This window comes from Lonchura striata, chromosome 2, assembly GCF_046129695.1.
Source record: "Lonchura striata isolate bLonStr1 chromosome 2, bLonStr1.mat, whole genome shotgun sequence".
Lineage (NCBI taxonomy): Eukaryota > Metazoa > Chordata > Aves > Passeriformes > Estrildidae > Lonchura > Lonchura striata.
The window spans coordinates 63,482,216-63,505,810 of record NC_134604.1 but is presented as its reverse complement, the minus strand read 5'-3'; the positions used below and the strand labels follow the sequence as shown (position 1 = coordinate 63,505,810).

Below are 23,595 nucleotides of genomic sequence, written 5' to 3'. Positions count from 1 at the left end.
CCCTTCATTGCCTATACAGTCCATGGCTTCCTTGTCTAGGTGCTCAAATAACCCCTGCTTCAGTGCAATGGATAAAGGCCACAGTCCCACCTTCTGCTTCACTGCCAAACTTCCTCCACCGAAATTTTCACTGTGCAAGGCTACGGCCTGATTGGCGGCAGTCACACCACCACAAGGTCAGGGCTTTTGCCAGCATATTGGACCTTGCTGCAAGGAAAAGCACAGAGAGTGTAAGAACCAGCCTGTGGCTGTGGTTGTGCATGTGCTGGCCCAGCAGCATGCAAATTTACCCATCAAACACCATCATTTTCTTTACCTCAGCTGACCCAGTGTGGACCCATTTTCTTAATGCAAAACGTGTAGCAGTGGGAGTTTTATTGGTGATGAACTGTGCAAACCTGGCAGCTGAAGGCAGAATTGCTCCTTCTGAGCTGGAGCTGGCACTTTGTCAGCTCCCTGCTGGTGACTAATGAAGCAGGTAACCTTTTCTTTCTTGCAGGGCCTTCCTGAATGGACTCAAAATACACATCAATCTTTATTAATGCTGTCACTCCTCCTGCAGAAGTTCTCTCCCTCAAACCCACTTTTTCTTGTGCAGAACAAGTACTTTCCAGCAGATTACCCATACTTATAATTACACCCGAGATGCCAGATGGTCACCTGCTGATGAGAAGGTGACCTAGCAGGTAACTACTTAACAAATAGATGGCACTCTGCAGAGTGACACAAGACATAAACGAGCCAACAGCTGAGGTGGTACAGTGGCAGTTTGCAAAGAGCTCTATCAGCTGCACTGATGGGGAAGGGGGGAAAACTGAATGAAGAATGAACCAAGTACTTAACACTCTCTACTGATTTCTGAATAAATATTTTTTTTCACTCTAAAATAAAAGACTTAGCAAAAGAAATTCATTGGTGGTTTTTTTTTGATTTATTTTTTTTCCCCCCACCTCCTGTACAGTCACCGTTGTGTGGGGTCCTTTGCTTCCCCCTGCTGTCACCCTGAAACGGCAGAGGGTGGGCTGTGGCTCCAGCCAGCCGTGGGAGTGGGGAAACTGATGGGGATGGGCTCCGCCGGCAAGCGCTCCCGCATCCCACAGCTCCCACGGTGAGAGCCCGGAGGAACAAAAGGCAGCGAGCCCCCGCTCCGTGCCTCAGCGCCCACGGGCAGAGCCGCAGGGAGCCGAGCAGAGCTCCGGGGTCCCAGAGAGAGCTCTCCCAGCTGGAGAATCCACCCAGGGCTGGATTTTGCCGTTCTCTGCCCCATCTCCCACGCGTGCAGCTGAAGGGATTTGACACTCACAGCGCTCTCAGGTAAGAGGGGTTTGCTGGGAACTGGACAACGTGCTGGCATAACAGCCAGCGTGGGGCTTTGTGGTTTGTTAGGAAACCGGATTTGGAAGAGGACTTTGCCCTGAATATTTCAGAAAAATAAAAAGAAATTGTTCCCTCTAGCAGTACTTAGACAAGAGCCCTTGCTCCGGAGGGGTTTGCTGGCCCATGTGCACCTCCCGTGTCCCAGCAGGGATCCCTGGCAGTCTGAAGCCATCAAGCGGGAACTGGGATCTTAGGAAGCCCCACCAATTCTGCCTGCTGTGTCCACCAGTGCAGAGTTGGACACCTGCATTTGGGAGAGAGAAGAGCTCAATTTGAAAAGTCTGAACACCATAGTACAAAAGTGGACATGGCTCTTGTTTGGACTGACACACGGCGGGACCAGCCTGAAGTTGTCTTTTGGCTTTCCTGTAGGTCAGGCACACACCAGTCAGTCAGTCAGTCAGTGCTATCAGTCAGTGTTGACTCCTATTACCTAAACATTTAGGATGAGAATAACGACCAGAAAAATAGTTTAAAGCTAAAACTAGCTGAAATAACAAAGGAAACAGGCTGGAGGGTCTGTGCTACACACACTTATCACTGTGCTTGTAAGGGGCAAGGAACTGAGTTACAACAGGAGGCAGTAATGTGACAAACAGCATGTGTTCCAGGGGGACAAACCTGGCTGCTGACCACCAGCACTGAGGGCACTCAGTGAGGCGTATGGGACAGCCTGGAAGAGCACAGGGGTGCTGTGACTCTAGTGTGGCTCAGCTGCAACCTGCCACCCTAAAAAGCAGCTGTATGGAGAGGCTCCAGCCTCCTGCAAGGAGTTCAGAGATTTGTCCCTGGTGCTTGCTGGCCCTTCTGGCCCAAGGGCAGGTCCCTTTCCACTGGGGAAGCAAACTCAGAGAAGGACTGATGGGAGGAGGTCCAGAAGTTGCCTTTGGTCTTTATATCTTTTTTTTTTTTTTTTTTTTTTTTTTTTTTTTTTTTTTTTTTTCCTGGCTGAGTTTTATGTTTTTCATATGACTTTTCCAACTCAATATCAAACTGGGAGCAGGTACAGTGGGGCAGGATACCTTCCTGCCCTTGTAAGGCGCCAGTCTTTGTACTGTGCCAATTTCAGTTTCTTGTGAGTTTCAGCGAAAATTTCCCTGTTTCGGCTGTGAAACAAAACCATTCTGCATCTGCCTGGCTGCTGAATTGCACATTTAGCACCCTCACGCATTGGCACAAAAGAAAATAATTAATCCTTAACAGCCACAGCAGCTTCTGCAGAATCATCAAAGGTGTGGGGGAAAGGGGCAACACCTCTTTATCTGGCAAATAGAATGAATTCTCTGAGGGATTTGTCAGTCCTGGAGAAGTCCACGCCAACATCTGAGGAAGAACTGAAACCACTACCTGGTAGTTTTGTGTGTTGTGTTCTTGTGTGAACACGCTTTGTGCACAGCCATCGTGAAATTGCTTTCTCTATCTCACCTGTCAGAACCGCACACGCAGAGCTCTGAATCACGGTCACTTCTGGGCTCTGTCACTAGGTGGTGACATGCTTCCAGATACCGATCCTCCAGTTTTCCTTTAGTGTAAAAGAGCAGTAAATAAAGACAAAACGTCCGTTTTACCCTCTGCTTATGGAAATATAGCATTCCCAGCCACAATAAATTCTGCTTAAGATAACTGGATATTTTACTGATTTTAATATGGCATCGGATTGATTGGATTCATATGTTATATTAATCACATATTAATATATAATTCCTTCTATAAAAGTAATTTTAGTCAAAACATTTACATAAAGACTAATATTCCCAATCTATGCATGATTTAGAACACCTTTGTCAGCAGCCATTGCCAGATGCAAAATGAATGCTTGTTTGTGCATCTTCTAGAAAGAAACCTGCACTGAAAGCTTTAAAGTTAATATATCATTTGGCTGGGAAAAGTACCAGTTTCCCTTCTTCCTTTCTGTTTTCCCTGAGCATGCAACAGTGCTTATTTTTTCCCTTGAAATGTTCATCAATAGTTGCAGCCCATAGGAAACAGTATTTGCTCTGATGAAGAAGGTTTTGGTGGCTGGTATGAGACACATGCACTCACCAGAGGTTAGGCACTCATATATAATTTCCATTCAGTACTGATGGAGATATCCTCTGGGATATAAAGATTAGGGCTAGGAAAGGAGAGCTAAATTCCTTGAGACATCTATTGAGATCAGGCACACAAGAAACCTGGATGTATATGTAGGTGGCTGGCTGCTGCCTGCAAGGATTACTGATCTGGTGGGATGTCTGTGAAAGCCTCTGCCTCTGAAAGTCCCTGGCTCTTGCTCGGTCATTCACCCACAGGTAAAACCACACCTGCCTCTATTAACTGTCAGGAAACAGAATCTGCAATGCCATTGTGCAAGGAGCAAACCCCATCCCCTTCCCCATGGCAGCAGAGGGTCCTGTCTGGGCTTGGATACAGTCTCCTCTGCTCAGCCACGACTAGTAGGGCTTGGACAGACTTTGCAGAGGGGTATGGCCATAGATCAGGTGGTTGAATAAGTCTGTCTTTATCTTCAATACGTGCCTGGGACCCCATGGTCCCTAGTAGGCTCTGGGCCAAGCTGGACACAGCATTGCACAAGAAAACCCTATGGTGGATCTCATGTCAACTTAGAACACGGTGAGACTAAGCTTAAAATACTGCTCTCTAACCACTAAGAAATCTAGAGGCTATTTTGAGGTAGGTTCAGGAATGCAGCTTCCCTTATCCTGGCCTCCTCCACACACACCTTCCTCTGCCATACAGCTACTGGTGGTTGCAGACTTGTGGTGACCCTGGCCAGAAGGTGAGGCTTGGAGCCTGTGTGTGTGTGTGTCTGTGTGTGTGTGTGTGAGTGTGTGAGTGTATGTGTGTGTGTGTGTGTGTGTGTGAGTGTGTGTGTGAGTGTGAGAGAGAGAGCTTTCCACACTCCCACTGATGTGGAATGCTACTTAACTGTCTGGTGCTGTCTGAAGCCTGACCTTGGATGCCTGTCTGCTTGCTCATCCCTCAACCCACCTTGTAAAAATTCTTTACAAGGAGCTACTTTCTAATACAGCTACCTTTCTGTCAAAGGCATGTTGTTCTGGGCTCCCTGTGGTTTGCAGTTTTTATTCCATATTCTTCTTCAGAATCCTCCTTGACCTTAAAACTCTTTTCATCTTCTCTCTACCTTTTTGTCTTTAATTCATTTTTGCTTGCTACTTAATTCTTGCTGAGGTTTGTGTAGCAAACCTCACCTGTTTCCCTGGGTTTTCTCCTAACATTTAAATACTCTTTGTTCTGCCTGAAAACAAATCAAAGTAAAGATAGAACCTCTCACAGTTTTCAGGAAGATGACATTAATACTTCTCCCCCAGCCTCCCCATGCCCCAGGGCTCGAGCATCATCACCAGCAGGCAAGCATGGAGCTGCTGGAAGGCATTCCTGCCTCTGGGTGTGCCCTGCTGCTGGCTGGGTTTGTGCATGCTTGGGGTTTTTGCGGGTAGTGAAAGCCTGCCAGCATGTTCGAGTACTCTGAGTCAAGATACTTAGTAAGGTAAAGACACTTCTGATAGCCATATGGATTTCTCTGTCTCCACAGGCACCCCAAAAGGCTCACCACGATGACTGCTGGCCTGGAGAAAGCCTGCCACCGCTGCATATCTAAAATTGCCAGCAATGGTAAGGCAGTTCTGGTAGCCATTGCCCCATGTATTTAAGCAGCCCTGTTGCTAAGCAAGTATATAAAGGAATCACGATGGTACTAAGTCCCACCTGAATCTTCCATTGAAGTTTCCTTTCCTTTCCTTGGGAACTGATGGAGTGGGCAATAGTAACTCTACCCTAACAGCAGCTGCCTGTTGCAGTATTTGAAGTATAGCAACCAGCACAAAATTTCAAACAAACACCACCATGTGCCTAAATATGGACAGCAACAGACAGTCTAAGCAAAATAATGTGTTTGCCTCCTCTCTGAAGTGTTGTCTTACACATGCAGTGCATGCAGAAGCATCCACAGGGAAAATCACCTTGTGAAGAGCAGCACAGCCAGCCTGAGAACAAATTCTCCTAGGAACAATTCCCACCAAGCAAAACTTCTGCCAGCCTGTGTGATGGCACAGGGATGCAAGTCTGGGGATGGAATATGGTCAGGAATATCCTCCCTTTCACCTAGTGAGATCTGGGACAGGTTATTCTTCCCTCTGCTAGCCTGCTCCCTGGCACAAGGGCCACTGCAGGTGGGGGTATCCCCCATAAGCAGCCCATTGCTGTGGGCTGGAAGCATCAGTTGTCTGGACAGAGTTCTTTTGCATGACAGCCTGGGCTTGCTCAGGTTTTAAAGCAACTGGTTCTCCTCACCCAGGGTGGAGGACTCAGAGGGCTGTAACGAGCTGACAGCTGGTTGAACAGGCTGGTTCTTGCTCTCCGAGGAGCAATGCAGCAGAAAGTTGACCTGGGCTGAGGCTGTGCAAGATGCACAGAGGCACAGGAGAAATACACTTCAGAGGTGGGGTGTTGTAAGATCAGGGAAGCAATGTCCTCAGCAGGAGGTTAAAATCCATGGGTATTAAAGCAGTTTACTCCTGCTAACTGTATTGCCTTTTCTCTCTGAGTTGCAATGGAAACTTGCAAACACGAATGTGACATTTTGCTTTCACTTCTTGGCAGTAGCAATTTCTAATTCCACTCAAATACAAGAAGCAGCAAACCCCTTGACCACTCCTCATAACTGATACTTCACCCACACTATTGCTGCATTTGCCAGTCTAGGGTGTTACCTTGGAGTCTTCTATATTCCTGATCTTTGCTTTGCCTGAAAAGCTCTCAAAACTCAGAATGAACTTTTATTAATTATTAAATCCCTCAACTCCTTGCTGTCTTACAACCTGGCAGAGAAAATCAGGCCAAAGGGACAGAAAGCTCAATCCAGGTCTCCCTGCAGAAACCTGACACAGGTAAGGAAGGAGAGGATATTTTCTGGTTTACTTCTTCATGCTCGTCACTTCCCCAGGGGAAAGGAGGGCTGGGGAGGGATGCAAAACAAGGGGTGCAGAGCATGCACCCTCATTACACCCTGACAAGTGCCTGTGAGTGGAATTGGGGCCCAGCTGGTCCCTGTGGGATCCCTCACATCCTGCAGAAAATACATGCAGGGAGGATCTGGACTCATTGATGAATATCATAATTTAAAAGGTCAAAAGTAGTGTTTTCTCTGATTTTTGTTCCTAGTGTCTACAAGCAAAATGTTACAATTCCCTGTTATAAATTACCACTGGAACTTCAATGATGAGAGAGTAAATAATTAATCCTTTAGAATTTTTTTTTAAAGATTTGGATTAGTTCTGATCTCACCTATGCTCTTCTACACCAGAAGCACCCTCTTGGATAGCTGAAAAGTTACCCATGAGTGAGGAACTCAGAAATACCATTCCAGGAAAGTATCTTCACGTTCTTATCATGCTTAAGTTCAAAATAAGCTCTGCTTTAGTTATGGATCAGCTAATGCATCCAAAATTGATTTTATGTTCATTAAAATGAAAGACCTCATGAAATGCAGTAATGCTTAATTTCACTTTTCCTCATCATCTTGTATTTATTTTTCAAAGAGCTTTTCAGCAAAATCCACAGCTGTACCTTTGGTCTCCTGGTATTTAAATAACTCTCAAGACCCAACCCACCTGTGGAGCATCTTTTCATTCTTGGTGTAGCAATTTAAATTTAGTCTTCAATTTATTGACCAAAATAAAAAAGCCTAATTCACTCCCCTAGGTCTACTGCAAATGCAAACTGAATGGCTCTATATGTAATGCCTAAATATTGTTATAAAATTACTTCTGGAAATTATTCACAAGGGGCCAAATCCAGAATTTAGACAATGGTGTAACTGTAGTTGAGTATCCAGAGGCATAATATAAAATTCAGGCTAGACACTCTGTAATATTGCTCAACCCTCAAAGCACCTACACCTAGGACATAAAGTTTAGGTGATGTTATGCTGATATCTGGGTACCAAAGTTCTACATCACAGTAATTCAACCCTGATGAAGCAAAGGGTAATGGAACACAGTAAACAGCTGGTGACCCTGAACTGGGATTTGGTCTGTTTCCTCACATTTCCCCTGCCTCAAATGGTGGCTTTGCACTGGAACTAGAGGCCCCCATGGGAATGGCTGTTCCTTACCCTGAATCTTCCAGTTTCTGAGTACCCACATTGGTCAAGAGATTAAATCACGCCAGGGATGGGATTCCTGCCATTCATCCCCAGAGATTATTCCAGCAATTGATGGAATCCTTGCTATGGCATTTAGCCTCATGAACAGAGCAGTCTTTGGTTTTGCTCAAGGATATCTCATGTTTCTACTCTTTGTATCACTCACAGGTCTGGCTTTGAGTGCTCAAGCCTTGCTGCTATTTTCTTATTTGGTGGTGGCCGGCCAAGCTGAACAGATTTAATTCCTTTCCTTCATGTCAGTTCATTCAAGTATTTTCTGCATATGCCATCTGAAATAGTGACATTTTCCTATGGCTTGAAAGCACAAAAAGTCAGAAATCACAGCTACCAAAATCCTGGGCAGACTCATCCCTGGTGTGTAAAACGTATGATCTTACTGGGGCTGATTCCTCAGAAAGATCCATTGAGACTTTGCCACCACAACACCTCCACAGGCTGGATTCTCTCTTTGCTCCAAATGCCTATCAGTACTGCAGGGGATGCCTGCAGATGCCGTGAAGGAATAAAACATGGATGAAAATATCATGGATGAAAATACCTGCTCCCCATCTGCACTCCAGCCTATTACACCACCCATGCTGCAGTGCAGCACACTGTGACACTGCTTGCTAAGCTCCTGCATCACCATCTGCATCTGCCTCAGGGCATCAGCAGGCATGGGGCCCTGCCAACTGAATTTGACCCAAATTTCCTAACACCCAGACTGCTGAGAGTCAGGCCCCTTCAGAGCAGCATTCCCACAGGGTATTGTCCAAAGGGCATACTGTGAATTTTCACAGAGAGTTTTGCTCCTCAGCTTGCTCATGCAGATAAATCCTGGGGTAACTTTAGACTGTTTGGAAACTGGTAGTATCTTGTTAAAAAAAAAAAAAAAAAATCATTTTTTATCCAGAACCTGACAGACTACAGAACAAATGGCACCTAAGAGTGATGGTAATAAACCAAACACTTCATTTATTACTGTATTTATTATCAGAGAGCTTGCCACTTTACTGAGCAGCTTGCACTACAGCTGTATTAGCATACTACTGAGGAGAGTAGGTAGATTGAGATTGATATTCATAAATCACTTCTGAAAATCCTGCAAAGACTCTTATCTGAAAAGAAACTTTTCTCTCTGTTCAAAGTAAATAGGGACAGCCTGAGGTGATCTGAAATTTGGAAAACTTGTGGCAGCAAAATAAATTCTGAGGAGCCCATGGGTGAATTGGTGTCCCCTACACTACTGGCTCCAGATCCCAAGCAAATGCCAGAGGGCAACAGGCTGCGTGTCCTGAAGCCAGGCACAACAAGGGAGTAGCAGAGGACTGGGAGGACAGCTGCAGTGCAGGGGCATGGCTGTGGAAGATGCAAAGGCTCGGGCATCAGACAGGAGAGAGACCATGACATACAGCCAAAATGTCAACAGTGATCTCAAGTGTGCTTACTTCTGTGGGGAAATCCTGGCAAGAGGAATTCAGCCAAACAGCAGATTTATATCAGCTGAATGTACTCCTGGGAAGGAGATCCAAAACCTGCACCCGCTGATCTAATTTTTGTGACCACAGATTTCAAGGTGTGTGCAAGATACTCAGCCACCTGTTCTCTTCTTCTGTTGTGACCCCAGACATGAGCTCTTCCCTCCATCAATTTTCCAGCATGCTAGGATCCCACAGCAGGACATCACCAGTGCCCCAGCAGGTGCTGCCATGCTGGTACAGAGCAATGAGTTCTCCTGCCTGATGCCAGGCACCATCTTCATGGAACAGATACCCTTTCGAGGCATGCCTGGAAGCACTTCCCTAGTTGTGTTTGTGTTCTTAGAGACTACCAGCCCTTTTTTGCTGCTTATTCCAGGAATGGGGCCAGGGGCTTCTCTGAGCAGCCTGTGAGGCGATATCACTGCCATAAAAACCCCACAAGTCCCACATGTGGACCTGCCTGCACAGCAGCGTCCTCTCTGCTGAGCCGTGCTACCCTGCGGCAAATACCATTTTCTGAAGCAATTTGTCTTCGGACCAGAACGGGGCAGCACAGCCCAGACAAACCCAGGCAGAGAATGCGTGTGTCCCAGCTGAGCAGCGTATCTGTGAAACCTCCACACATTTAGGGAAAATCGGTCTTTAGCGCTGCTAGCGACACTGAGAGTGGCTGCAGAGCCTTGCCAGTTGTGTAGGCAATTGTTGAAGAGCCTCACTTTGTTGAACATGGATCTGGAAGCCTTCCCAGATTATGCATCTGCCCCTCCAATTCGAGACCTAAGAGGCTGTAGCTGAATGGGAAGATAATGAGTAAATACATTCCCAGCGACTGCTTTGGGAGCGGAATTAATGAAGCATTATCTTTTTCTCTTGAGCTCTGAGTGGTCTCTACCTCCCACTTCTCCCCTCCAAAAGCGGGCTGTTGGGCAGATGTCAGACACAAGCAAACACGGACACCTGTCTGCCAGATGTGCAGCCTCACATGCACACGAGCCCCCTGAGCTTTTTTTCAGAGTTTACTGCAGCGTCCCTCCCCGGGGTCAGGCGGAACAGGCGCTGCACAATTAACAAATGACACGATGCCTCCTCCTCCCGGGCTCCCGAGCACTCCCGTGCAGCACGGGCAGGGACAGGGGGCAGCTAAGAAACCACAGGCAGAGGGGTGATGTCGCTGCGAGGGCTGCGCTGCTATGACAGCACATGTGGCCACACCAGGCAGTCGGTGCCTGCAGACCTGAGCGGCACCCCTTGGGGCACCAGATAAATGAGTTGCCCAGCCTGTGGGCACTGTTTGCCCACAAATGGTTTTGGAAGCCCGACTCATTTACAATAACATCGCTTCTTAATATGAAAGAATAGTCTAGATAACAGCAAGAGGAGCTAGCACAAAATGTGACATGCGGTGAAAAGGGAGGCTCTAGGCTGAGTTGTTCTAATAAGAGGCTGTCAGTGGTTGAAAGAGATTAGTCAAGTGTAGGACACTATTCAAGCAGAGGAAGAATTTTCTGTATTATGCAGCACTCAAGAGATAGGAGTCTGAGCAAAAATGAGAGAGAGAGGGAGAGAGAGAGAGAGGTGGGGGGGCGGTGGGGGCTGGGGAGACTGGCCGACAGGGAAAGGAGGAGGGGTAGCACAAAGGAACAGAAGTACTTTCTTCAGCTCAAAATACCCTCAGTCTCTCCCAGTTCATAGGGATAACAAACATGCTACTTCTGAGAAAGATGTCTCTCAAGAGCTTAAGTGTAAGATCCTGGTTCTCTGTGGAGAAAACATGAGCAGTGTGTGGGGGATGGTGTGTTCCCATGAAAAGTGACTCAGAAAGCCTGGTGGATCTGCTCTGAATTTTGATGCTGCTCCTATGTCCTCTCTGTTTCTCCTTCTGTAAAACAGAGGCAGTGATGCTGCCCTTTTTTCTCTAAGGCAGCCTGAGGGTGGTATTTTGGCAGTGCTGCAGAATTTTCCAGAGCGGCACTGTCTGCAGGGTGCTGGTAGTGTCCCTGCTCCTGCATGGCCGGGGGACACCATACACTGTGCAGAGGTTGCAGCTCTCTGGCATGGGGAACTGCAGGACACAGTTTACCTGGGGAAAGCGTTGGTCCCCAGCCAACTCCAAATACTTGCTCCAAAATGTTTTTTTTGCAAGCCTCCAAGGAGATGTCCTACTCCTTTTCTTATCCATGCTCTTCTCATCCCCTCTTCAATCTCTGCCCACCTGCATTGTGGCACCCTTAGGCACCTGCTTGCAGCCTGAGTAATTTCTGGAAGGGCTCCGAAGGGACACTTGCCACAGAATGTCCTCATTATATTTTACTCTCATTTGGCAGGGCAGCGTTTCACTTTAATGTTGCCAAGTGTTCATGATTAGGCACAGAGGTGACAGCTCTTGTGAGATGGAGTGTCCTAGATGCTCATGTCCCTCACCCACTGTGAAGGTCAGCATTCATCCTCTGCAGCACCTGGCTGTGCGGGGGAAACATCAGGGCTCAGATACACCAGCAACCTCTAGGGGGTAAGTAAGCCCCCCAGGTCCACTCACCTGCAGGGAGAGTCGATGTGCACCCCTAAGAGCATCCTTCCACACAGCATAAGCTGATCTATCCCAGTGACAAATCCCACTTCTTGCAGTAGGGCTGCTGCCTTTGTGCTCATGAGCTAAGCTGGGTCAGGAAGTTAGACCAGCCAGAAACTATCCACATCTGTGATAATGACAGTTTATTTAGCTATCAGTGAAAACTTAGTGGAATGGCTTTAAAGCTGCTATTTCCTTAGCAAACAGATATGGCTCATCAGTTGCCATGGATTAGCTGATGCAAAATTACTTGTTACTGCACAGTCGGCTGGCACTGCCTCTGAAAAGGATGCAGGATAAGGCAGCAGTGGATGACTCCTTGCCCTTGGATTAAGACAAGCTGCAAGTAGTAGCTGCAAAAGCAGTTTGTGTCTCTCACTGCATCCTGGAAGTGATAAAATGTGCTGGTCCCATCAGCGCAAATGCTGCACCACGCAGGGGATATTCCCACTCCATCAAGTGCACTGCATTTCTTCCTACACAATTGTGTGGATACAGGGCATCTGTAAAGAACTGGATGGAAATGCTGGCCTCTAAACCTGAACTAGCCCATATAACACTGTCTTTTTTTTCTCCTTCACAGCATGCTTTATATTTGGGCTCCTCGCTTTCCTTGCCTTACCACTGTCCATGACTTTTATAGGTAAGTTGACTACTAAAGTAAATTGTAAATAGAAACTTCCTGGTACTCTGTGGCAGTTTAACATATCTGGTGGAAGAAAGGAACTGGAAAAATCAGGGTTTCCAACTGTTAGACCCCTATCTTGGTACTTCAGCTTCAGACAGAATCTCAGCCCACACTCCATATCAGGGAGGAAGAAGTACTTGAATTTTGCCCCTTTTTATCTTAAAAACCTCTCCAGTGTGTTTTACCTCAAAACCCAGCTTTGTCTGTGGGAGGAAGCTCAGAATCTGACACAAGAGAAGATTTAATTACTTAGGATCCCTCTGTATTAACTACACTGCAAAAAATCATAGAAGCATAGTGCTGGAAGGGAAAAAGAGATGCTGTAGGCTGCTATTGCTCCACCTTTTTGAAAGTCAGACCTGTTTTTTGGCTGATCTGTCTCTGTATAACCCCTCGAAGGCTGGATTTGTGAGTAGCATTTCAAGATCACATATTTAAGAAAGGAAAATCCTTTGAGCTGCGCAATTTTATACCTTTTAAAACTACATAAGGCCCCCTTTTCCTTAAGCATCACCCTTCCCTTACCATTAACATAGATCTTTATTTTTTCTATAACACTCCCTTTATAAGACTCCCTTTGGGCCTTTCACATCCTTCATATGGGTTGTGAACCCCACTTGAGGAACACCAGTGGAGACACCAATCCACCTCTGCTTTCAGATGGGCTTGTGTGCTCACAGCATTCCTGACAGATGTCTAACTTGTCCTTCCTCAAGGAAATTCCATGGCTTCCCAGGGAGTCTATTTCAACATTTTATTGCTCTCAAAGACAAAATATTTTTCCCCATATCCAACCTAAATCTTCCCTATGGCAAATTAAACAGATTACATCCTGTCCTGCCCACTGTGGTCACAAAAACATATTGGTCATTGTCCTGCTCAAGAGATCCTTTCTAATGTATAAAGGCTGCAATTATAACCCTGCTCCATCTTCTCTTTTGTTTTCCTAGAGGTCTTAAAAACCGAATTCTTTCATCCTGACCTCACAGGTCACTGTTTCTGTAGCTTTTTTTTTTTTTTTTCTCATTTTTGCCTCCCTCCTTTGTCCTCTGGCCAATGTAAGTATTTTTCCTTATTAATAAAAGAATGATGTAACACAGGTCTCCAGCTGACACCTGAGGAATGAGCAGTGCAGAGTAATTAGCTCCTCTGTTTAACATGCAGGATTTCTGTAAACACACCTCAAAATGAAACATGGTCTCTCTGCACGAACCCATTTCCTCCAAAGGAACTCCAGATGCAGATGCTGAGGGCAAGGTGCATCCCATCTAGACTCGGGCTTTTGTGCATCCACAGCCAGGCTGAGCACTTCGTGTTGTTCTTGCAGGCTGTTAAGGGAAATAGACATTCCTGACAGTGAAATTCCTATACCCTCTCTTAGGTGTCTGCCATGAGATGAGGTGACCTTTAAGGCAGTTGGGACACCAGACTCATTGGCATGGATAGTTATCCAAACCCACATAATAAGTGTTCAGCTAAAGGTTGGTGCTATTCCATAACCTGGGGCTTTCAAAATACCACTCATGACTATGGTGGGATTCCGATTAGGATGTCCTAATTAGGAACCAGGGAGTTCTAACGAGGGATTAGGAAGCAATTAGGAAGTAGGGAAATGGACTGAACTGTTACATCTCAACACTTCTGCTCTTATATTTACCCATGACTTAAGATTGCTATTTATCCCTTAAGAAGATTCTAGCTTTAGCTTTTCCCCAGGCTGAATATGCCTGAAATGTGAAATAGGGATGGGAAGGTATAATACAAAATGTGGCACAGTTTCCATGCTTACTGATATCCTGCCTTCCGGAAATTAATCCAGGTCTGGAATCTGATCACTTATAAGTATAATTTCTCAGAAATATTTCACAGTATCTTTAAGCTCCAAGAAGTGGAAAGTCTACAGTAAGATATTAGCCTGGAGCTCTGGGTATCTCCTACATCAGATACAGACCCCCTTTCTTCCCCACAACTTACTGAAATTAAGAGATAATGTCACTGTAATGAAGTGTTGTCAGAGGATACTGGTTTCCTGCAGCTCCATATCAGTAAAGGTATTTTTAGGAAAATGAAATGTCAAGGAAAATGCAGATATTTATTTTCCAAGCAAAACCCTGTGATTTTCTGATAATATTCTGTTGCCATGATCTCAGAAAAAAACTTGCTGATGTGCCTTCAGTCATTTTGGCTCTTGCTTCCTACAGAGGAAAACTGTGAGATAAAATACTTGTTAAAACTCAGAGAGGAATAACAGGCAGCCTGGTAATATTACATGCTAACATTATACACTCTTAAAATTTGATAGTGCTGTAAATCACAGATACATGAAAAGGACTCAGCATATTTTCCAACCTGTAGACTTGTGACATCATTTAAGCCATAGATTGTTTAGCAGCTTTTTCACTTTTACTGGCAGAGAAGATCCCTTTTGTCACTAAACACTCCAAAGATATAAAGATTTATTTATTTTTTTTTTTAGTTTCCGGGACAATGAAGGATTACTTTCAATAACCCATTCTTGTATGTTGTCCAGAGTACCTTTATATACAGAATTCACCAAGGGTAGTTAAATCACATTTGAAAGCTGATGACATAGTTTTTTTAATAAGCAGTCTAAATTGCGCCCTGTTCAAATTTAACCCAGTACTACTCCTCACACTCATAACACCAAAAAATTCCTCAAATCTCAAATGCTCCCAAGAATTGTCTGAAGCCTATTCTCAGATTCGTGGCTTTATGTGGGAACTGGTCATGTGCTTTAGCAGTTGTTGTTTAACACAATCTTTCCTTGCATTCCAGTCCTTCAGCCACTACTCTGATTTGCTGATATGCTTTCTGATAAAATGGTGCCCAAAACCAATTACTTCTAGATAACTTCTCTGCAGCACCTAGATCCAAGTGTAAGGCCCACAGTCAGGGCTTGAGTGAGGTCTGTGTTAAGTGATGACAGCTGCAGGCATCCAGGAGGAACACCTGAAAATGACCTGGCATGTTGAGGTCTCTGCCTCCCATTAGGAATAAAGTTGTGTAGTGGGCACCAAACAGCGGATCAGCCTTGCTATACAGCAGTCCTCCTTTCCTATGGGTGTACTTCAGCCATTTTCAGCTGAGAAGAGTAAAGCACCTAAAAAGAGGCCACTGATGTATTGATTTACATTGGTCCTGACCCCTCATCTCATGGATAATCATGAGTCACAAGGACAGTTGATATGTAGCAATTCTTTATGGGCCATGGCAGAGCACTGCCCCAAATGATGCCCTTAGAGAAGGTCATGTCCTGGTTGCTCACAAGTGTTCTTCCCACTTGCTGGACCCTGTGGTCCTACTGTAGTGTTGTTCTGTGGTAGCCAAGAGGTAAAATGTGCAAGTATTTCTGCTTTCCCAAGCCGCCCATCTCTTTTTTTTCCCCCTCTTATATGCTGTTCAGGCTGTGTCTGATCTTTCAAAGGTCTTTGGTTCATTCATTTAGACTCCTGTGCTGATCTGTGTTGTGGTCAAGCTCAATTGCTTTTCACTCTGAACCACAAATTGCTCTGGTTTGCAGAGATCACTGCAGTAGAGGCAGACCTTTGATCTCTCATAGTCCATATATCCCATCTCTAGCAGTCAAAGGAGAACATATGTGCTGCTTATGGGAAAGAAGAGCTAGCACTGATGCTTTCCAACTAGTTTTGGTATTCCCAGATAAACCAAACACGTCATGTGAGAATTGATTGGCACATTCACTGATTTCACTGTAACAAATACCAGTGCCCATCTGTCAACTGTAGGTCCACATTTCTTATTCACACCCTGGGGTGTATTTTTAAAGTTATTACTGTATTACCTGCTTTGACCTACTCTTTTGCTGTCACATCTCTCTGCAGTATTCTCCCAAAACCTACAGAGCGCTGCTGTCTGTCACTCAAATCCTTCCCAAGACTGACTGATGTCATGTTATATATATTAAAGGATTCCATAATAGATTTATCTGGGAAAGAGAATCAGAGCTGCACGAGAAAAAAAAAAGAAAGGCATTTTTTCTCAATTTTTTTTCCCCTCAAATTGAAATCTCATTTAACACATTGGAAATAGAAATTGCCTAGGTTCCTAAACTGAAATATATTCCCAGAGATCCCTGGCCAGCTGCTTTTGTGGCAGGCTATTAGATGGTCAAGAACACTGGAAACCTTGGCAGCAGCTTTCTGATGAACATGATGTAATTTGTGTCGATTTCCCTGCTGCCCACCTCTGTAAAGCTGGGAGTCTGAGCAGGTCTCAGTGTCACACAATGGCAAAATGGACAAAAAATTATAGCTTTGTAATAAGAATGGAAGGGGAGAGAGTCCAAATATCCAAGTGCAGCCTTTTTCATTTATAGAAAGGTTAGTAATAAATACTTAGTATAGTCCATTGGACTCCACAGCCCTTATACAGAGGGGATCACAAACCTGCAGACCACAAAACATTGTCCCGTGTCCTGTGACTAAAGTCAGACCTGTAACAAGCAACCACAATCCAGAGCACCTGCATTACGCCATGCAAAGAGTACAGGAGATGTTCAGGACAGCAGGGGGGTTCTGGACCAGCAATAGCATTGGCTTTGGTGGTCAAATTGACAAGATAAAGAGGATTACAGCTATGGAAAGAAAAAACAAAACAAAACCCACCCCCCCCACCCCCAAAAAAACCAAAAAAAACAAAAAACCAAAAAAACAACAACAAAACCCAAAACCCACCATATGAAAACCCACTGGTACTTATCTCCTAATTCCTCTTACTCTGTGTAGTTCTGAAAATGGAGGCAAGTCATTCTTCCTGAGAGATGTTTAGCACTAAGACTAGCACACTCCTTTTGCAAATAGGTAACCCCAATTATTCAGAGAAAAGTCAGAATATCTCCTTGCAAACCATTTATACAGCAAGAAGAAAACAGAAAATCCTTTCTACCTGGTGCAACTGATCAGTCAAAGCCTTGAAACATGGGATCAATACCAATAAAATTACAGGGTAATGAACTGTTTAAAACTTCTGAAGATGCCATTGGGTACGAGACTTGGGCAGGGGATTCATCCCAGCTAACTTATAGGTATCTACAGCTGGCTGTCTGGATTTCTTGTATAGCCATGGAGAGACAGAAGTGCTTTCAGAAACCAATTTACCCGACCCATTTCAAATGCCTATCTTAGGAAAAATGAATTGAATTTTACAAGTGCCTATTTCTCCCTATTGACTACAGAGTGTAGAAAACTAGTTCACATATGGATGCCTGCATTGCAGACATCTATATTTGGACAGATGAGTTTCACTGCCACAGACCTGTATCACAAGCTTCAGTCTCTAATGCCAGCAACATCCTCACACAGCAATACACTCTCTTCCCTAAAACCTACCCAGCTTTCTCTTTCTTGCAGTAGATTTGAGGGTTGCCAGGGTCCTCAGCTCCATAACAACCAATTCTTTTATCCTCCAGCAACCCTTACAGCTTAGAAACTTGAGTTTCTACAGCTCCCTCTCAGCTGCCTGGAAAGCTAAAACGGTTCCAGGTGCTCCCACGGGTATTGGCTCCCAAGCTTCCAGGAATCTGACTGAGGAACATGCCACACTCTTAGGAACTAATCAGCAGGAAAATCCTGGGGGAAGCTTATCAGAACTCCTTCTTTTCATGGTTTTGATTTTCAGTGCATTTTCTACCGCTGATGAAAATTTCCTGCCTAGCTCAATCAATGGTTCATTTAACAAAGAGCTGTGGCTGAACTAATGACCTCTATATGTGGCTACAATTAGTATTGCCAGAAAATAGTAATGTTGGTTTTGCCTTTGCTCTCTCTCTTCCTTCTCCTGCCTTTCACTTGTTCATGGCCCTCACTCCTGTAGTGGGAGGTGCAGCCCCCTTTTAATTCAGCCCCCATTTCAACAGACACAGGATACAAGTTTTGGCTTTAAGCACTACACTTCACTTACAGCATCTATAGTTTTCACTGTACAGCTTGTTACAATATCTGTCACTTGAGATAACAAACATCCATTTTTGCCCTTCAGGAATGAAGTTTTTGGAAGACTGCCCAGTTCAGCCACTGATTCCCTTATATCTGTTGGTGGGTGGCGTGATTGGCAGCTTAAAGGTAATGTGCTTCTGTGTGTGAAAAATATTTTGTGTGACTCGACTTTGACTTGCTAGTTAAGACATGATGATAGCTCTACACAGCTACACGCACCTAGTACTGGAGAGCTATGGGACTGGACTGTGCTTGTTTCAGCACCAAATCACCTATCAGTCAAGTAAGCTGCTAATGAGCTCAGCATTTCCCCACACATTGTGGTGTGACTTTCCTCCTGCATCACAGCATCTGTGCTACCATCCCTACTGAGGGAAATGACTACTTAACATGGATATCTGTGGTAAATGGGGTCCTTTTTCCACAAGCAATCTTTCTCCATTATTTTCATACAGACAGGACAAGAAGTTAAGTGACTCTCCTTGCTTTGGGAATACCATGAAACCACTTGTGTTTGTACATAGTCCTGCACAAGTTCAATTTACTCCCACTCTGACCTGGCCAGAAGTAAATGACTGCAGCAGAACCACTTCCTTCCAAAGTAAATATATCCCTGCAACACAGCAGGGCTTATTAATCTAGATGCACTATTTTCTAACCACAACTACCTGTCTTCTAGAGGACTGTGCTCACTTACATTTTTGCTGAGCCACAGTCTGGCAGTTTGACAAGTAGAGACACTTTCATACCTGTGATAAACCCTGGTCACTATAAAGCTATATAACTCTGCATTGACCCTAAAGGAGCCACCCTGTTCTGACAGTCCCTTTGCAGATGGTGTTAACTGGCTTTTAGGGAGGATGAAGAGCCTTACCATGACATTTCTAGCCTGTTTTCTTTGCCAGGACTGAAAGAAAGGGGAAAGAATCCTTCCCTGAAGGTTTCTGCATTCACTGCACTCTTTCAGAGTGGAAACCCAGCAAAACCACAGTACATCACTGGGATATGAATCATGCCCTCCAAGGACCTTTGGCAGTAAATATGAAAATGGAAAAAAAAAATGAAGTGCTTAATCTTATTAGGAATTTGCTATGTTGTGAATTCTACTGGTTAATGCTTAGTCATTCAATCACACCTTTTCTATATAATCAAAGGCTCATTTACTAATAGTTTAGAAAATATTAGAGCAGAACTGAAAGGAAAGCTTTCATAAAAAATGTTGACTTGTTTTTAGCTATTTCTGGTTTAAAAGTCAGTTTTTCTCAGTACAGCTAAGGTGGCAAACGGATCAGTTAATATTCATACTGACATCAAATAATGGTTTGAATTTTACTTCAGTTGACAGCAGGACTGCTTATTTTGCAGTTTGGCAATGCATTTGGTCAGAACTTGATTAGCTTCAATCATGTGTTATCTCAGCACTTGTTCTGTAGCCACATTCAAGTCTCTTGCGTGTCTGAACTCTGCCCCTGTTCTGTTCATTGGACTGCACTGACTTCATCCAGCAGTTCCCTTGCTTGAGCTCTGAAAGTTAAAAGGTCAGAGAATGGGTGCAGGATGAAGTCTGAATGGATGCTGTCCTGTGGTGGACATCATCTAATGGCAAGTCATTCTAGCCCAGATCTGTGTAGACTGTGGGCTCCTCATCTATTTCTTTACCACCTCCAGTCTTTTAAAAAGCACTGGTAACTGTTCACCAAGGCAACTGAACCATTCTAGAGCACCCAGAGAGGCCTGTTGAATTCATGCTATGCTGCTCCACAAATGTATGTTCAGCAGCTAGTAACAATGTGAGCAACTGCCAGCAATTTCTTCAATCACGCTTGGCAAGGCAATATCTATAAAAATTAAATGCACTTTCTGTGAACTACTTAGATGCAGTTGAGATTCATAAATCTACCTGGGTGGTTTCTCTGACTGCCTCACACCCAATACTCATCTGCCATTTAACCCCATTCTCACTGCTAAACTTGATAGAACCTGAGTGCTGAGCTGAAAGCTAAATGGACTGAGGTAGGCTTCAGGCCCAGCCACAGGCACCCTCATGCAGAAACCGCAGAGCCAGGCCAGGCAGCTTTATCCTTCCTGTGCCTCATGAATCTGTGTAAAATAAATGTTCATATAAGAAGATGATAGTTTGAGCAAGCTTGTTGCTTTGAGTGCTCAGCTGGATGTGAGACATCAATGGAAACACCATTTTTTTTGCCCATGTTGGTGCTGGGACTTAAAATTGTGTTTCTCAAAAACTGGAACCAACATCTGGGCTGGAAAACCAGTTGGTTTTGTGAACAAATATTTACCTATTTATATATTTCCAAACAGTTTTCCAGGGAGGAGTATGAATAAGAGAAAAGTCTGGATTCTCTTGCTAAGCTTTTCCTATTGAAAATGGGGCACATAGAATAAAATCTGAACCAGAAAAAAAACATACCTAAACAGGTTTTCCTTGGCCAGTGTTCTGGAGAAAAAAGAATGTAAAATGAGGGGTGGTCTTCTCTTTCATTTCAAGCAGAAAAATTAGCACAGATTATAACTCTGTGAAAGAGAACATGACTGAGAACCCCAGTACCTATGTTCTTTGTATTCCCAAGACTAAACAAGAAATCCAGTCAACACTTATAAGTCCTACTGCATTTCCCTGTATACCAGACCTTCCTAACCACTTGGCATCATGGTATTCCACAAATTTCTCTGCTAGTTTCTACTGAAGGCAGAAATGGGGCAATCTGGGAAAATGGCACTTAATTGAAGAAAATTTGACAACAGTACATTGCAAATATCTAAAGCAATTTCTTTGAGGTTTAAGTTATAGTCTATATGCTTCATAATTTGATATAAGCTGATTCAAATTTATAACCATGGAAAAATAGAGTCAGAAGAGAAAAATCTACCCATTACAAGGCAGGAACTACACTAAAGTCATTTAGCAGTTACTCTAATCTGTTCTTAAAAGTCTCCAGCATGGGAGCTGCTGCCATTTCCCTACACAATCTGTTCTCATACCTTTCCATTAGCAATTTTTTTCCAATGTATGACCCCAACTGGTGAATAATCTACAAGGAAAAACTGCATTATTGTCCAGCAGTACCTGCCTTGTTTGTGGCTCCTTAGCTTTCTCTTACACTGTTTTACCACACCTAATTTAATTTGACCCCAAGACTGGCAGTGGCCAGAAGGTGTTCAGACTCTCTGCAGCCACTTTACCTATTCCTTTTTCTCCCCCAATGCCTCCAGGTGACTCTCCTGCTGTACGACTCAACCAGGATGAGGCAGCTGCTTTCCAAGTCTGTTGTGATTGATGATGATGATGACGATGAGTATCCCTGGAGGCAGAATGCTCACAAGTACTATGTTCATCTAACCCTCAGCCTTTTCCTCTTTCTCTGGTTCATTCTTGGGAACTACTGGGTTTTTTCTGTGTATTTGCCAAATTTCATCCCGCCTTTTCATCAGCCTCAGGATTACTGTGACAAAACCCTGTACATTTTTGCTGTTGGTGTTCTCATTATTAGCCATACTGTTCTGTTTCTCCTTATCTTTTGTAGCTGTTGCATATACTGTGTTTCCAGGCAAAGATTCTCTTCTGAGGAAGACTAAATGCTACATAAATAAATCTCCAGATTTTTGGAAAAGTGTGTACAACAAAGAACAGGCAATAATTCACCTTGTGTACATCTTTGTTGTATGGTATATATATATATATATGTGATAGTAGTCAACTTCAAGGGGAAATTAAAAAATACAGTGCCATCTGGAAATAGCTATGCTGGAATACAGCATAGTCTATGCAAAAACGCTGCTGCAGGTGTCAGGGTGTACTCCTGCTAACTTTTACATCCTATTTTTTAACTCTGGATGTTTTATCAGGAGCGAGCTCTTGCAGATGGCAATCTCCTCTAAAACCAGGTCCCCATTATGTTGTACATAGCACAGTACATCTTTGCCTATAAAAGTAGTCATGTTGTTCTCTTTACTGGGATCTGAACATCTCCCCATAGTCTTGATGAGGTTTGTTATTGTCCCTGCATTATAGATGAGGGAGCTGGGACAATGGGTTTTATTCAGGCCACTTTGCAGAGCACATGGACTCTGGGAACTCTGAGAGTAACCGAGATGCTCACTAGAGAGCTACTCAGGCTAATGTCAGACTGGCCAGTAAGAAGCTGTGATAGCAATAAAAGCATGTATAAAAGGCAGCCTGAATATGGTCCTCAGTTCTCTTCTGAACGTGGACTAGGAAGCATCCATATCTAACTTTGGGGTTAAACTAGACAATATGAATGCATTTGTATATATCCAATACATCCAGTGAACCAAGGGAACTGAGCTACTGAGTGTCAGATCGGTGCTTCAAGCAGGGCTCAGCATTCCCCAGTCAGGGAATACACTTTTTCTGTAACAGTAATTTGTCAGTACCACACTAACACAAAGATAACTGTCAAACCATTATGATCAAGTTCATAGAAAAACTGATGATGTTACCTATAAACCACAACAATAAGATATGGGTGGGGATGTGAGAATCTCAGGCAGATGTGTTCTCTACAGCAGTTCTCTGGTAGTGGTGTGAATATACATTTGATTTGTTCACCTTGGTGCTGTACATATGGAAATCTGCACTTAATGGACAGATGTAATGCAAACAGCTTTTCAGTCAGCAGCATCTTTAAAAGCACCAGCATGCAGAGAGACAATTTTTTTTGTAACATGTATAGAAACAACCCCAGAAGTGGTCCTGGTAGATTGTTTTTTCATGTGTTGATGAATGCCATGTAAAAGTACTCTTTCTGCTTTTGCTCTTATACACTTATGTTAATGTGGTCAAAATGGAGGGGCTCGCCTCTAGATGAGCTTGAGGGTGGCCCAAGGAACAGGAAAAAGATGTGAGTTTTTGTGTATTTTGTCGGTTAAAACCCACACAGCTGAAACGTGTTTTAGAGAAACCCAAACGGGTTATAAAATGCCTGTGAAGGGGTGAGATATGCAAAAGAGCTCAACAATATGCCGCAGCTGAACAGGATTTTCTCAACCATCCTTCCTGGGACTAAGCCTGAAAGCAGTGTAACATCTGTGGGAACCACCTGTCTTCAAACACGAACATTTATCTCACCGGCTATTGTATAGATAAGTAAGCCTGCATTTGGTTTACAAGGATTTTAACTCAGGCCCCAGATTTAAGAACTGTTTATTTCCAGAGAACTAATCTTAGAAAGAAGGTAGGATAAAGATTAAATAATCTGACATGAGGGGAGCATCAGTGTAGCATTACCCTGCTCTGTAGCATACCTTCAGGAGAGGTCACAGCCAGGCTGCTCCGTTCAGAAATTGATGGAATAGGT

The 23,595-nt window shown here is 44.1% G+C and overlaps 1 protein-coding gene and 1 long non-coding RNA gene across 2 annotated transcripts; both read left to right on the top strand.

Annotated features, from left to right (window-relative positions):
- Positions 1-1,007: 1,007 nt before the first annotated feature.
- TMEM272 (transmembrane protein 272) lies at positions 1,008-21,928 on the top strand. Its single transcript, XM_031504671.2, has 5 exons — positions 1,008-1,314; positions 4,934-5,013; positions 12,177-12,236; positions 18,300-18,382; positions 21,491-21,928. Exons 2-5 carry the CDS (start codon positions 4,956-4,958, stop codon positions 21,851-21,853), a joined length of 564 nt encoding a protein of 187 aa, XP_031360531.1. The 5' UTR covers positions 1,008-1,314; positions 4,934-4,955; the 3' UTR covers positions 21,854-21,928.
- On the top strand, positions 5,680-9,898 carry LOC116183594 (uncharacterized). Its single transcript, XR_004148231.2, has 2 exons — positions 5,680-6,287; positions 8,692-9,898. It is a non-coding gene; the product is annotated as an uncharacterized LOC116183594 (long non-coding RNA).
- Positions 21,929-23,595: the final 1,667 nt, after the last annotated feature.